At 43.1% G+C, this 14,405-nt stretch overlaps 1 protein-coding gene across 3 annotated transcripts in view; it reads right to left on the bottom strand.

The window, feature by feature from the left end:
• Positions 1 to 269: 269 nt before the first annotated feature.
• Positions 270 to 14,405, bottom strand: part of LOC100697998 (protein tweety homolog 3) — a 29,306-nt gene continuing 15,170 nt past the window's right edge. For 2 of the 3 annotated variants that reach the window (XM_003457763.5, XM_025908390.1), the window contains 12 exons: positions 12,907 to 13,018; positions 12,607 to 12,827; positions 11,795 to 11,890; positions 11,566 to 11,638; positions 11,360 to 11,435; positions 9,115 to 9,170; positions 8,920 to 9,012; positions 8,740 to 8,832; positions 8,286 to 8,422; positions 6,241 to 6,414; positions 4,659 to 4,734; positions 270 to 3,237 (listed from right to left, as the gene is read on the bottom strand). In XM_003457763.5, coding sequence (XP_003457811.1) covers positions 3,103 to 3,237; positions 4,659 to 4,734; positions 6,241 to 6,414; positions 8,286 to 8,422; positions 8,740 to 8,832; positions 8,920 to 9,012; positions 9,115 to 9,170; positions 11,360 to 11,435; positions 11,566 to 11,638; positions 11,795 to 11,890; positions 12,607 to 12,827; positions 12,907 to 13,018 — 1,342 coding nt within the window. In that variant the 3' untranslated portion in view covers positions 270 to 3,102. The remainder of the gene's footprint in view (positions 3,238 to 4,658; positions 4,735 to 6,240; positions 6,415 to 8,285; positions 8,423 to 8,739; positions 8,833 to 8,919; positions 9,013 to 9,114; positions 9,171 to 11,359; positions 11,436 to 11,565; positions 11,639 to 11,794; positions 11,891 to 12,606; positions 12,828 to 12,906; positions 13,019 to 14,405) is intronic. The other variant, XM_005462644.4, reaches the window with a different exon arrangement.

Here is a 14,405-nt window from a genome sequence, read left to right on the forward strand (position 1 = left end):
TCACACAATCTTAACTGGTTTCTCGAACATAACAACAAGTTCACTGCACTCAAATGGCCTCCGCAGTCAGCAGTCTCAGCCCAGTAGAGCAGCTTTGCGATGTGGTGGAACAGGAGATTTCCATCATGGATGTGCAGCAGAGAAATTTGCAGCAACTGTGTGATGCTGTCATGTCAATGTTTCCAGCACCTTGTTAAATCTGTGTTAAACCTGGTAAAACCTTCATGGAACTTGGTGATAAGAAAAAAAACAAAACAGACAAAACGGTCTTCATCAGTACGTTAAAGTTGCTTTAATTTTTTTTTTTTAAAACATTTATTCCAGGCTGAATGATATCATTACCACAGTTTTGACATGTATATCATTAATATCTTAGTTAAACCATCAGAAAATAAAAACAGCCATAGAAAACATTGTTTGTCTGTCGCATCTGAACAGTTGTGCATTTGAAGTCCTGTAATTACCACACGGAGAAGCGCCCACTCGTTATTGACTCTTAGTGAGCGTGGCTCACTGTACCAGAGCAGTCAAATCACAGACAGCACTGGCACAGAACTTCAAACGCAGCACTGCATCAGGTGCGCGGACGACACTGTAATAGTCTTATTAAAACAGTTGCAAGACAGAGAGTCATTCACCATTAATAAGAGAGGAAAAATGCTGCTCTTGCCTTTATTCTCCTACAAAACAGCTAGCTATTATTTTATCTTTAAAGTCTGATTTTTACAAGACAGCGAAACATTAAAAAAAAAGAAAAAAGAAGAAGAAGACATGTCGTGATATGAAGAGTGCTGTAAGAGTTTAAAAACATTATGAAAGGCCATTAATCAGTGACTAGTCCCACAGATCTTAACACTGTTTCCATCCATGGTGCAATAAAACATTGTAAAAGTACTAGACCATAGGTAGCATTGTTACCATAACATGGACGTTTCCTTCCTAGTAAAATCACACATGTAAGATTGTCTCGCTAATACGAGAAGTGGTCATCGATTAATAAGACAGTATTAAAATGCTGTACAGGATCGGGTGGTGCAACAGCGTACGGAAGTTCAGGGTGGCCGACTACAGGATTGGGGGTTGCTCTTTAATTCGGTTACTACCTACTACATCACCCATAATGCACGGGGTTATCAGCATGGTGGGGAGGGGGGGCGTGCTGCTACTATCGCTCTAGATATGAATGTAAACAGGATAAAAGTAGGGAAAGATGGGCTTTAAAGAATACTGCAGTATGTATGGAAGGTGTGTGTCAGTAAAGCACAAAGTGTGTATGTGTGTGTCCGTTAACGTGTGTGCAACGTCAGTGTAGGAATGACTCAGGCTAGGCCAGCCTTTGCTTGCTTTGCCAGTCACTTAATCACTGTACTCACACAGAGTTACGCTGACTTAGAGCAACGGCCAATCACGTCGCAGTGATGTCACACACACGTGGGTCGACGACTACTGTGTTTGGATTTTTTTATACACTGTACACAGAGTGGGAGGAAAAAAAGTCACTGGCAGTGAGTTTTACTTCTCCATCTCACAAAGTCACCTTGAAGAGAATTTGTGCTTGTGGGTAGAAAAAGAAAGAAAGAAAGAAAAGAAAAGATTCAATATCTGCGCTAAAAGGTTAAATCTGAGGTCACCAAAATAAAAGCACAGGAAGAAACAGAATACTACAGTTGGTCACAGTATCACAGCGTCAATGTCAGCTTATGATAAAAACAAACTTCAGGAATGGGTTTTTTCTGGCTTCGGGACACAATTTACATTTAGTAATCACAGAAAGCCGCTCTGCTTTTCTTTAACAAATCCCTGAATTAAAAAAAAAAGAAAAGAAAAAAAGCATTGAAAGTAACAAAAACATTTCTGTCCCTCCTCAGTCCGGATCCTCGACCGCTTTACATAGCACCTGGCAAATGTGTAGTTGCAACTATCGGTCCACTCCTTCCCTTTTCCAAATGTCTCTCCTCTTCCCTTATCGTTGACAGACGGAGGGAAAAGATTCCACGTGAGGTTTCTTTTTTCCCCGTCCTTTCTCGAGATATCTGGAGGCAGTAGGAAATGAGGGCAGAATCAGGCATCCCTCATTGAATTATTCAGTTTTTTGGCACAGGTTGGAGCCTCCGTATGTCCGTTGTCTCAGACTCCGCTTTCCCAAAGTTCAAAAGCAGTCATTTCACAACAGGGTTACTGGCTCGTAACTGAAACGTATGCGCACGTTAACAAGTATGGAAAAGACACGCGGGCACACTTTTTTTTCTTTCTTTTTTTTGAGCTTACAATTCAAGTCTTAGACGACAATGTTAAGCTAAAGAGAGAATGGGGATCTGGTGGTACAGTTCATCTAAGCATGGCTTTCTGATTCACTGGCTTATTATTTACACAAATGAGTGTTTGGTTAGACTATCTTCCTACTTGTGTGTGTGTGTGTGTGTGTGTGTGTTTGTATGAGAGATACAGCAAACATTTCCATGATAAACACACAGCACACCACGTTACCAGTAAAGGATTCAACAGTCTACTTTTCATGAACTCAGATTAAGCACATGGTCACTATTTACAGCTCTGTACAGTGTGTGTGTGTGTGTGTGTGTGTGTGCTTGCCTGTGTGTGAGTGTGTCAGGGGCGGTTGAGCAGTGAGAGCAGCATAGATGCCTTCACTGGACGGCAGTGGACAGATGCAAGTTGAGAGGAAGAAGAAGAAACTGTGGCTTTTGTGGTCCGTGCGTTGTGGTTATGAGGGCTGATCCATCGCAGCAGTGGTGGATCAAGCAGCTTGGGCGGGTGTATGTGTGTGTGTGTGTATGTGTGTGTGTGTCCGTAAAGAAGAGAAGCAGAAGCATTGATCTTCTACGATGTGCTCTTCTGCCTTTTTAGTTATGTTGGTTTTGTGTAGGAAAGAAGTAGAAGTTGAGCTTTAAAAGTGCAGTCATGTGCTGTGGTATCTGGTTGATGAGTTCTGCTGATGAACCGGTCAGTGTTGGTTAAATTCAGTGGACCTGGAAAAAGAACTGGAAAAAAAAAAGCACCCAGCTCTGGTGCTGAGGGCCGTGTTGGATCTTGCTGTTGGCTGTGAGAACTGGATTCAGGCAGTGTTGTGGCTGAAGTGCTTTCTTAGTGGACTGAGGACTGTGGTCTGGCAGCGGGGTGAGGCCGGCTAGCGGGATCCAGTTGGTCGTTAGGAACGGAGCGTCGGTTCTGGTCTGGTCGGTTGGTCGCCAGGTATTTCGCTCTCATACTGGAGGTGTACTGAAGAGACGGGGGATACACAAAAAGAAGAGAAGAAGAAGCAGAAAGGGACGAGAGTGGGAAATGACGAGAAAGGAGAAAAGGATGAAAAGAAGACAAAGAAACCACGGACAAACAAAGATTAATGCTTGTAGATAGATCGATATGAAAGGCAAACACAAACACACACGTACAGCTGAAATACTGTGACCAGTCATTTGGACAGCCGGGGTTTGATTACAACAGTTATTCATTGTGTAACAGCTGATTAGGTCAGGATGATGTTATTGTAAATTAGCATATGTGGTTCATTCGTAGTTAGTTGCTCTACTTCTGATGTAGTAGGTTAGCCTGGTATGAGTTAGTGGTCTCTCGGGAGCCCTGAGGTAGTTACAGTCGGAGGTCTGCGGTTTCCACATCGCTGCAGAAGACAGAAGAGCAGCTGTGCACAGGACGGCGGCCCAGCCATCGGCCCTGTCTTAAGAGTGGCGAGCGGCGGGCCGTTTTGCTGGCTGCTACGTTTCAACAGTGGAGGTGGGGGAATAAGTGCTCCTGTGGCTGTGCAATGGTGAAGGGTGAGGGGGAAACACAGGACACATACACCTCGACCAGAAGATGCACACATAGACACGGTGTGGGAACAAGGGAGGGGAAGGAGGAGCGGGAACTTTTAAGAGGCTTGGGCTCAAGTTTTGCTAGAATTGCAATATAAGCTATATGAGCTCTGACCCGCAAGGGTTCGGTCAGGTTGCACCGAGCGAGGAATGCAACCCGAGCCCTGAAGTAATAACACCAGATTTGTTCAATAAATGCTGTCACTCCACAGTATTGTAATGTAGAAGTGTACAGGTGATACTGCATGGAACGAAATCCACAACTACAGGCCCAGCAGCACTTTTTTAAAAGCCATAACAGTCAGCATTTCATTTCTTACAAAAAAAGGTTCAAGGTTGAAAAAAAAAGTCTTTGAGGAGAAAAAAAAATCTATGTGGTCTGCACATCACCCAGCGCCAACCAGACGTTTTACATCAGAAATAGAAGACAACTTTAGCCGAACATGACCCGGCAGTTACGCTAAACAGTCTGCCCCCTTCTTTTGATGCAAGTGTACATCGTACTATAACTTACTTCTTTTTCAAGCTTCCAGTTTTCCCAGGCTGCCAAAATGACCTACATGAAGGCGATCCGTGATCACGGTCTAGCGTGAGCACGGAGGACACTTGCAGTGGTTTAGGGATTTGGGGTGGGTGGGTGGCGCTACCTTCCAATATCCACACATAGCTACGAAACATCTGAGATAGTGAATAATTTACACCATTCTTTGCTCGTTACGCTTAAATGAATAATACGCCAACTGTGTGGGATTTGAAATGTGTCCCAGCAGCACTGTGGCTATTGGAAGATAGCTGTGGGAGAATGTGTTCTAGAAAGTGTGCACTTACAGAGGGTGGAGGGGACTCCCTGCCAATCAGGGGGGTGTTCTCACACCGAGGGTTCTGAAAGTTTGCGTTCTGGCTCCTGCATTATAGAATAAGAGGTTACTGCATGTCGTCACCCTGCCGCTGAGCTCTTGATGTGCGGATCTGCTCATCGCTGAAACACAATGACTCTGACATATGGCCTCTGAAAAATTACCTCAATAATTATTGCCAACGTAGGACTTAAGCTTGGTACTACAGGGGCAACGGCTTAAAACACCTCGGCCACAGTCCAACATAATTAACATACTTTCAGAACAAAGGCAAAATATTGAATCTCACAATGGGACTCAGTGAAATAGGACTGTAATCATCATGGATAGCCACTGGAGATTAGCCTCAGGCCCACATTTAAAAGAACTCTGCAGCAATCGATTTTTCAGGCCAACATTTCAACTATTAAACGATTCAAAGAGATATTTTTTTAACATAATAACAGGCTGTAAATGTCCTGTGCAAGCAAAATTTATTAGGTAGCTAAATGCTGAGAGGACTGTTTATTCTATTATTGCAAGCGGACACTGTGGGTACAGAAACCAACAACCCCGGCATGGATAAGCTGCATTTGTGCATTTCTTCTATTTAGCTCGATATAATCAAAGCCAGCCAGCGCTCATGCGACCCTCAGTTTTTAGGGTTTTTTAGTGTACTGCGGTTTAACAACGATGGATTTGCATGCTTTGTTCCTCTAACTGTAAACGTATGATTCGCATTACTGCCAAACCAGCTCCTAAACCTTGTAACTATATGATATGAAACTTATTTTCTAGGATTGATGACAATCTGGAGCTTGTCATATTTAACAGATTCAACTACCAAACTGTGTACCTATGCAATGACAGCTTAGCTATGGCAAAAAGGAAAGTAATTACTGGATGGGACTTCCCATCTAACTTTCAGGAAAAGGTCAAAACAAACCCTGTGGTATGCTTTGGAATATAGACTCATACAGGGTTGGTGAATGTGGTCTTTCGATGGTCCAAAAACCTCAAATTAGCACATGTCTTACTTTCTGGTTTCTTTGTGGCTTGAAAGCCATCACTCTTCCCTTTGCAGCAAACACTGCATTGTGTTTATTAATTGTGCAGAGTCTACATAGAGATATATACTTACTTATCTTCTATACTTTCTATTATGAACATTGCAAGCAATTCAGTCCTGTGCCAACAGCAAGCATGGTGCAATTATTAACTTAAACTATGCGAGTGCAAAGCTGAATTTTTGCTAAAATCATAGACTTTAATAAGCAGGCTGGCTGTATACAGCAAGCAGCTGTTTTTCTTTTAGCATCTCAAAGATGATAAGTACTAACTCACTGAGTAACAAATATCGCTGACAGTGTGTTGCAGTCGACATGCAAGCCATACATATTTTTAAAAAAACTATTAAAAAAAACAGCGTTTCTAACTTATCATTACCACAAGCAGTAAGCACTGCTGCACTTCTAGCCTAGATCACATGGTGGGGGGGGGGCAAGCATCAGCTACCTATTGGCAGGCAGTGTATGATCCTGCTAGCCTCTAGCTAGCGGTGGGTGCTAACTCACATGTATTCAGTGACGGGGGCATTGCTGACAGTGTGGGCTGTAGCGGGCAGGCTAGCTTCGCTACCGTAGCTGGAGCCACAGCTGTAGAGACTGGGCATGTGAACGCGGTACAGGTTATCGTGCACCCCGCCGCGTGAGGCGCCCGACTCGTCCTCTCCGTCTTCCTCATCCATCCTTCAATTGGTCGGGGTAAGGGCCAGGCACGAAAGGGCATGATGAATAAGAGGGGGGGAGGGAGGGAAAGGTACAGGGAGAGGGAGATCCGAGAGAGACAACAGAGTGTAAACAAGTGGTTGAAGAGGAGGTTAGGAGAAGGGGGAAGGTGTACTGGTACTATCAGGAGTTCCCCGATATTAAAATCTGGGTAAGGCTACGCCCTCCGGCCCCAAAGCAGCTGAACAAGAAGAAAAGGAACATTGGGCAGCATTCATCTACTAAACAGACCCACCACAAGTGCAGTGAGGTCCAGAGTAGACACTTTTTTTTTCCCTTTATTGCTATGTGTTGTTAAGTAATCATCAACTGTAATAAAGTAGCAGACCCTTCGGTATTCCATGTCATTGGTAGAAACATGCATGTCATTTTCTTCATGCAGTCATCCACTGTTTTGGCTGAGAGAGTTTGCTCCTTTTATTAACAGGTCGCATTGTTCAAACAGTGTCCGATTTCAAGAATGTCCTTTTATATAATTCATGCATCTCTGTGTGCTCCATGAAATTAAAGCATAAACATCAGGAAAAAAAAGATAATATGGCTGGTTTGGGCAAACCATTTTCAGACAAAAAAAAAAACAAAAAAATGGTCAAAAATGTAAAACAGCCAGCAACGTAACAAAATGAGGCATCAGATAAGATACGTGCTGATTTGGAAGTTGGATTTCTGGCTGCAGAAAAGCACTGGATTCTGTTAAGTAAGGTCAGTCACAGAAATGCATGTGTACGTGTAGGCTTTATTATTTATGAGGTTATTTTTTTCCAGTGATTTTTTTTGTTTTGCAACTCTATATCAGCTGTCCATATGCTAAGAATATATCATCAGACTGAAAGAGTTTCAATTAAGGTAAAGAGGCAGGAAGCTGTATGATGAATAAATTAGCCTAAGCCCTGTGTTAACAGAGACAATAAGCGGCAGGTGTTGTTACCCCAACTGGCCACCAGATGGAGACGTGTTACTCATTAAACCAAAATGGAGTTTGCGACACAGTCGGTCTTTACAGGCAAGAGACCCAGTGAGCACTTGTTCTGAGCGATTGATTATTTTTCATACCTGTTGGGTCATACACTGCGATTCATGGCGATTCATGCCCACAAACAACAAGTGTAAAAGGAAGCAAACGAAAAAAACTATTATGGCACAGCTGTTTCAATATTCAAATCCTTCACCGGAGTGACACGGTCACTGCGAGCAAAGTCTACCTGTCTCTTTCTCTGATTTTACCACAGAATTATTTGCTCGTTCGAATATCTGTTTGAATGGTAGCGGTGGTTAATCTGACCGTGGGGGTCATATGCATCACCATTCGTTGAAGCCCAAAGCATTTCCAAATCAGGACACAGGGGAGAGGAGGAAGGGAAAGAACATAAGGAGGAAGTGGGGCACGGAAACAAACAAAAAAAAACTGTGGTGATATAAAGTCTAACACGACACTGGTGCTCCAAGTCCAAAGAGGAGAAAAGAAAAATGAGAAGTATGTACAAACATACAAACAATGTTCAGCCACACCGGCAAACGATAAAATAAACTGTATAGATGCAAAGATGGCAAGAAGATAGTACAGAGTACAGAGTGATACGACAGTCTGGGAGGCAGGTACACTTAAAAAAGAATGACATGCATGGGCACCAAGTCGATTCTTTATGGGTCTTCCCACTGTTATGAGTCCATCAGCTGAGATCAGTCAGACAGTTACAGTAAGACGTTAACGAGCTAGTGATGTGTCAGTCATTAGTTAACTGAAGAGATGGATTTAAGGATGTAAAGGCTTGTGTGTGTGTGTGTGTGTGTGTGTGCGTGAATGAGAGAATGTGAGGGTGGGTGTGTGTTACCTCTTGCCAGGCCAGGTGTGCGGCACACTGCACACAATAGAGGAGAACATCAGAGCAGTGACAAAGGAGAAGAGAACCAGGTAGATGAGACCCTCCACGCCATCATAACACAGGCCAGTCAGTGCTTGGACGTAGTCCTACGAGGAGAGGTGAGGAGAGGAGAGCTTTGGCCCTAAAGTTGTCCTTTAATGAATCAATTCCTTATTTACAGTCGCACAAAGAAAAAAAAATAAAGCTACTGTGCATGTTTCCACCACATGAGGAGAGGAGAGAAGTCGCAGGGGATTTCTACCCTAACCTCTGAAAGCCTGCGCCATGATTTGGTGTGCATCTCAACAGACATGTAACTGCACAGCCTAAAACGGTGTCGGCCGTGCCGTAGAGTCACCGCACACGTCTACTTTAGGGTTCAATAACGGACGTTATCTTTACCACAACACACCCTGTAACTCACCATGTGCAGGCTGCGACAGTCGACGAGAGCAGTGAGCTGGTGCAGGCCCACCTCGGTGGAATTCAGCACAGACTGGATTTGCTCGAGACTCCCCTGCACAAACAGAGCAAAGGTTACACATGTATGCTCAAATATACTGTAAATATCTGCTCTTGTGTACATCTAGACACACGCACACACCTTGGTGCTGGCAAAGTCACGTGTTGCTGATCTCAGTAACTCTGCCACATCATCCTGCATCTCCACCAATGCTTTGTGGCTCCCCGACAGCCTCTGCAAAAAAAACAAAACAAAGCAATTGTGAAAGGCTTGTGAAAGGAAGAAATTGCAGAAAAATGTGTTCCAACGATGCAACAGCAATGACAAAGACCTCACCTGCTGAAAGGGGTTAATCTGTCCAGAGCTGCAGCTCAGGTAATACTGCAGGATATCTGTGAACATGCCAGTAAATACAGATCACTATAAGGATGGGAACGTTTGGAATGCACAGTTTCTTTTAAAAACTCCACATGTAAAAGAATATCCAGTATGAATCTATTGAGCCATGATTGCAATTCTACTCAGGCATAACTCAGTGTGTGTGTGTTAAAGAGGCAACATCTGCGCACCACAGCAAACAGACAGAGCGGAAACAACTGACAGACGAACAGAAGTCATTAGATGAGTGAAAGGAGGCGAGCGAGGGGGAGAAATGGAGACAAAGAAATGGAGCAACTGAGAAATAAAGAGGAATATAACAGGATGGAAAGAGAGAACAAATGCAATTAAATGAAAAACGAAATGGTTCAGCTTGTTTTGTTTTTTTCTATGAATCTGAGACAAGTAAGGGCAGACCGAGCAGGGAGTACAGGGTTGCTGATGCATTGCAGTGAGCACAGAGAGAGAGTGAGAGCTTTTAGATACCAGAGTGCCAATCAAACACAATCCCGCTGGATACACTCACACTCACACACACACACACACACACACACACACACACGCACACACTTGTTTCTTTAAATAGCAGCAACATGTCAGGGTGAGATTCAACTGTCAGTGAGGGAAATGGACTCTGTTTGAGACGTTTCTGCTCACACTATTTGTCAACACGCTGCATTTGCATATAAAGGGTCGTTCCCTACATCCCTTTACCATAAAATGTTCAGGATTTATAATTAACAGAGAATTTCTAAACATGACAATCCCCTCTCCAGGACTCGTGGATTCAAAAGTGTAGCATTCTTTCTTTAAATTCTGATATTTTATTTGGTGAAAACCAAAACAAAATGTGGGCTGCTTTTGTCTACAAGCAGCATAAATAACTGTAAATATTCTTTTATCCAGGGATTCCCAAATGGTAGGCCACAGACCCCTGGTGGGGCCGTGAAGAAACTGCAAGTAGACAGGAAAAATTTGCATATGATAAATAAATGGGAAAAATTATAATATAAACTATAATTATGTGTGATATATAAATAATATAAATTTGAAAAAAGTAATATCACTATTTGCACAAAGCCAGCAGATTTTAATTTTTTTTGAAAAAATCTGACATATTTTGATGCTTGCCAAAGCCTTCATTAATGATGTAAAAACCATAATGGAACTGTGGCTATCGGATGCTGCAACTAAAAGTGTTAAATGAGAATCAGCCTCAACAAGTAAATCGTTAGAAGATTAAAAACGAGTCAGTGAAAACACAGAAACACTTCATGAGCTCGTCTTATGACCAGTTGTGGTTTAAGGTTTGGACTGCACGCAGATTTACAGATCTTGAAATAAATGGCAGTGGTCTGCAAGACTGGAAAAGGCTGTTTTAGCCCTGTATTAATTCATTCCTATCTTACCAGCACCATTTAGACACACTGCAGCCAATGCCAATACAGTTGGATTATGGATCAGTCACACCACATTAAAAATAGGATAATAACCTTGCCTTATAATTGCATTTAATTTTGTTTTTTTCTTTATTTTTTGTCTCAGCAACTACTTTCAACCACGATGGGACTCGACAGGTCGTATGTATCCATAGAATTGCGACCCAACTTGGACTGACTGCAATCCCTCTCAGACAGACTGGCAAAGCTGTGAAATTAATATAATTCATAAACACAGACATGCTCACAGTCTGCGGCTGCGCCTATGAGTGTAACTCGTGTGTGATTGTGACTGTCCAACAGAAGACTCGACTGCACTGGTTGTATTTCTATATAAAAGCAAGGTTACAGACAACCTGTGGTTTTGCAGTTAATTCACTGTCCTGAAGAAACTACATCACATCTATGAGGTTCTGGCTGGACTCTGAATGTAAGTAAATTTCTGTGCATGTAGACAACAACAGATATCCGATTAGCGTCGATATATATCAGTTAATTGCTGTTAACAGATTTGACCTCATTTTCAACTTGATTCCATCCAATCGCAACCTGATAGCATATACACTCTGTCTTATTGCTGTTTCATGCACCAAAATTGCTTTAAAGAGGGCAACTGACTGCAAGTGGTCACAGACCTGGTCCCCATTTTCAAAGCAATCATTTCAAAGCCAACAACACCGCAATAAAATTTGTTGAATTCATTTTATGATTATGTGAAAGAAGCACAAAAGGTTTTGTGGTGATTTATTTTCTCGCCTCCATACCTTGGTTAATGACATCATTTTCCTTGGTCACCCTAGTGATGTAGGTATCAGGGGAGACGCAGAAGTCGCTGGCTGACTGTGGGGAGCGAGCGCACATGACACATTAGGCTACAGTAACGTGCTGAACAAACTCACTCGAGCAGTGGGTAAAGATTACATCACTGCAGAGCCGGAGAGCTCAGCAGTGTTGCCATGGTTACACTTACAGCGGCGACAGCCAGCTCCAGGCCCAGCGATCCCCAGCTGATGATCAAAGTCAGAACACCCAGCAGACATACTCTGAAGAACAACCCCCCCCCAAAAAACATCTTTTTAAAGCAAGATTCAGCTTACCAACACAACATACATGAGGCAGTCTCAGCATACACAGAGGCAGGACAGAATCTGATCTGTCCAATAGGAGCAGGCTTTGGTGTGTGATGTAAGGTAGCATACCCAATAAGAGTGCCTCTAGAGTTGCGTATCAGTCCAAACAGCACCAGAAGACAAATGAGAACGTCAAAGAGCAACAGGCCCAGGTACCCCAACCACCTGTAAATAAAAATAATTATCACAGTGTTTCATACAAACACACAACACCAAGTCAAACAGATACATACACGATGCAAAGGACGAGCTAATTAAACCTTTACTAGAAGACTCGACACGTAACAGCATCACTATCTGTTTTTTTTATCAACCACTTTTTCTGTCATTGTCCCAAAACAACAAAGCAGGTTAACATGAACAGCAGTAATATTAAAAGAAGCCCCTAAAAAAGAGGGATGAAAGCCATTCACACAGAATGAGATCAGAGTACCCATTCATTCACAAACTACTGCGAAGGACACAATCTCCACATAATCCATGAATATCTTTTAAGGGCTCCTTTAAGGGCTCCTTTTAGGATGTATCTCAGCCTCTCCCTTTAAAGGTACATTATGACATTTTTGATCTAGTGTGTCTGTCAAAGGAAGCGGGTAGCCTTCATTCTGGTTAGAACTAAAGCCAGACCGACAACTTTAGAGATGATCAGTTTAGCACTGCCAACAATTACTTTGCCTTTTGTTGCTAACATTTGTTGAATTCTGCTGTTGTGCACATAAAATATTTAAATTCTGATTTGATTTGATTTTATTGAGGATATGACCAGAACATATGGCCCATCGTCTGTGGTAACCTTACAGTATAACACTTTGTGTACAAGAGAATGTAAGAGTAGTCTTGAGTCTGAGCCAGAAACAAAATCCATGCTGGTCAGTAGTTACCTGTAAAAGTCAAAGGCCTCCGTTTTACGGGCCAAGTCCTCCAGGGAGATCTCAGTATTGGACCAGAAGGGAACATCAACCATCAGCCTCACCAACTCATCCAGCTGTCCCTGGAGCTTCTGGACAATGGACACATAATCTGTCTGATCCTGGAAAGCTGTCTCTAACTGGACCAAGTTCTCCTCCACAGTCTGGTTTAAGGCTAGGGCGCTGTCTGACACCTAGAAAGAAAAAAACTGTCATCAGGAAGGTTTTCCATAAATAAATAAATAAATTTTTTGCAATCGGTGGATAACTCACCAGTTTCTCCACTCCAGACACGGTGCGGTTGGCATGACGGAAGGAGTACGCTAAACGTGCGGCTCCATCACTCGACTCTCCGTTTCCATAGAATCCTACGGCTATGCCAGCACTAGGAGGCAGAAAACAAGACATCCCACATGTAAACACCGCACATAATTTAACCTTTAAATTCATATCATACAGAACTACACACTGACAGCTGAACTGCTGAATGCAGTTGCTCTGTCAACCAGCAACAGGCGACATTGAGCACTTTGGCTTTTTAGCTTTGGTGTCACCCTAAAGCCTCGGGCAAGCACAGGACTACCAGGAATGATTCACACACACTCACACACACACACGGAGCCCAAACAATAATTGGGTCACCAGACCGCAAATAATATGATCCTTCTGCAGCTCTGCACCCACGTTCACACATTACATATGCTGCAATATCTGGGGTTGCTGGCCCCCAACTTTCCTTTATTTCAAGCCTACGTCCTCCTTAACCATGTTCACGCTAGGACTAACCCGTCGCCCACCCAACACCACCACCATTACAGAAATCTTCTCCACTCTCTGTTTTGTCACTCCTGACCCCTTTTCCCCCACATCCCCCCTCCTCACTATGCTTTTATGTCCTCACTCAGCCTGTAAAAGCTCCTGCGCTTCCCTTCCCTCCCCTTGTATGCGTGTGTGCCCGACTGTACGCTTTTGTATTGATGATGCTGTCTGCACAATAACACCAGACAGATTTGTAGAGAGAAATTTATGGCCCTTGTTACAGCAATTCATTCTAGCCCATTAGATTTTGAGTAGCCCCTCTTACAACAGGGTCTGCGCTGTGTGTGTGTCTGTGTGTGTGTTTCAGAGCTTTACGACATACATGACATAAAACCGCAAACACAGAAGAAAAACAGAGCGGCGATAAAAACAAGCACGGCGGCCCTTTAATGCGCTTTGTGCGTTGATGTACTCACTGTCTACTTCATCAGTTATCATTTCCCCACCCATCCCTGCCTCCCACCATCTCACTCCATCCTCCATGTGATCTCAGCTTAAACAGTCAACCACCTCCCTCAGCTCCTGTTTACACATCCTCTTCTTCTCGCCCAACACCCATTCTGTCCCTTAGTTCCCTTTTATCCCTCTCTCCTCTCTCCATGAGTTTTATCTCCCTGGTTTTAATACCAGCTGCTCCTTTCAGGAGATTGCATAAGCTTAGGATATGAAACAGATAGGGCTCGTCCTTTAAGGCAAAAGTTGAGAAATCAAATAACTGACAGCAAACACTGTCCAGCTTAGTTCTGATAACACAAACAAGCTCCAAACGGAACAAATACAAATACGTTACTAGAACATCTTTTTGCCTTTGAGGAACAGCAAGCTGTTCTGAACGAGGTCACCTCAAAGAGACTGCGCTCTGCTTACTTTCTGCTTCAGTCCACTTTCAACTGAAATGAACTGACTTCATGAGCTAAAAATGCTTTGTTCTACCTAAATGAGCACACTTAAGT

This window comes from Oreochromis niloticus, linkage group LG6, assembly GCF_001858045.2.
Source record: "Oreochromis niloticus isolate F11D_XX linkage group LG6, O_niloticus_UMD_NMBU, whole genome shotgun sequence".
NCBI lineage: Eukaryota > Metazoa > Chordata > Actinopteri > Cichliformes > Cichlidae > Oreochromis > Oreochromis niloticus.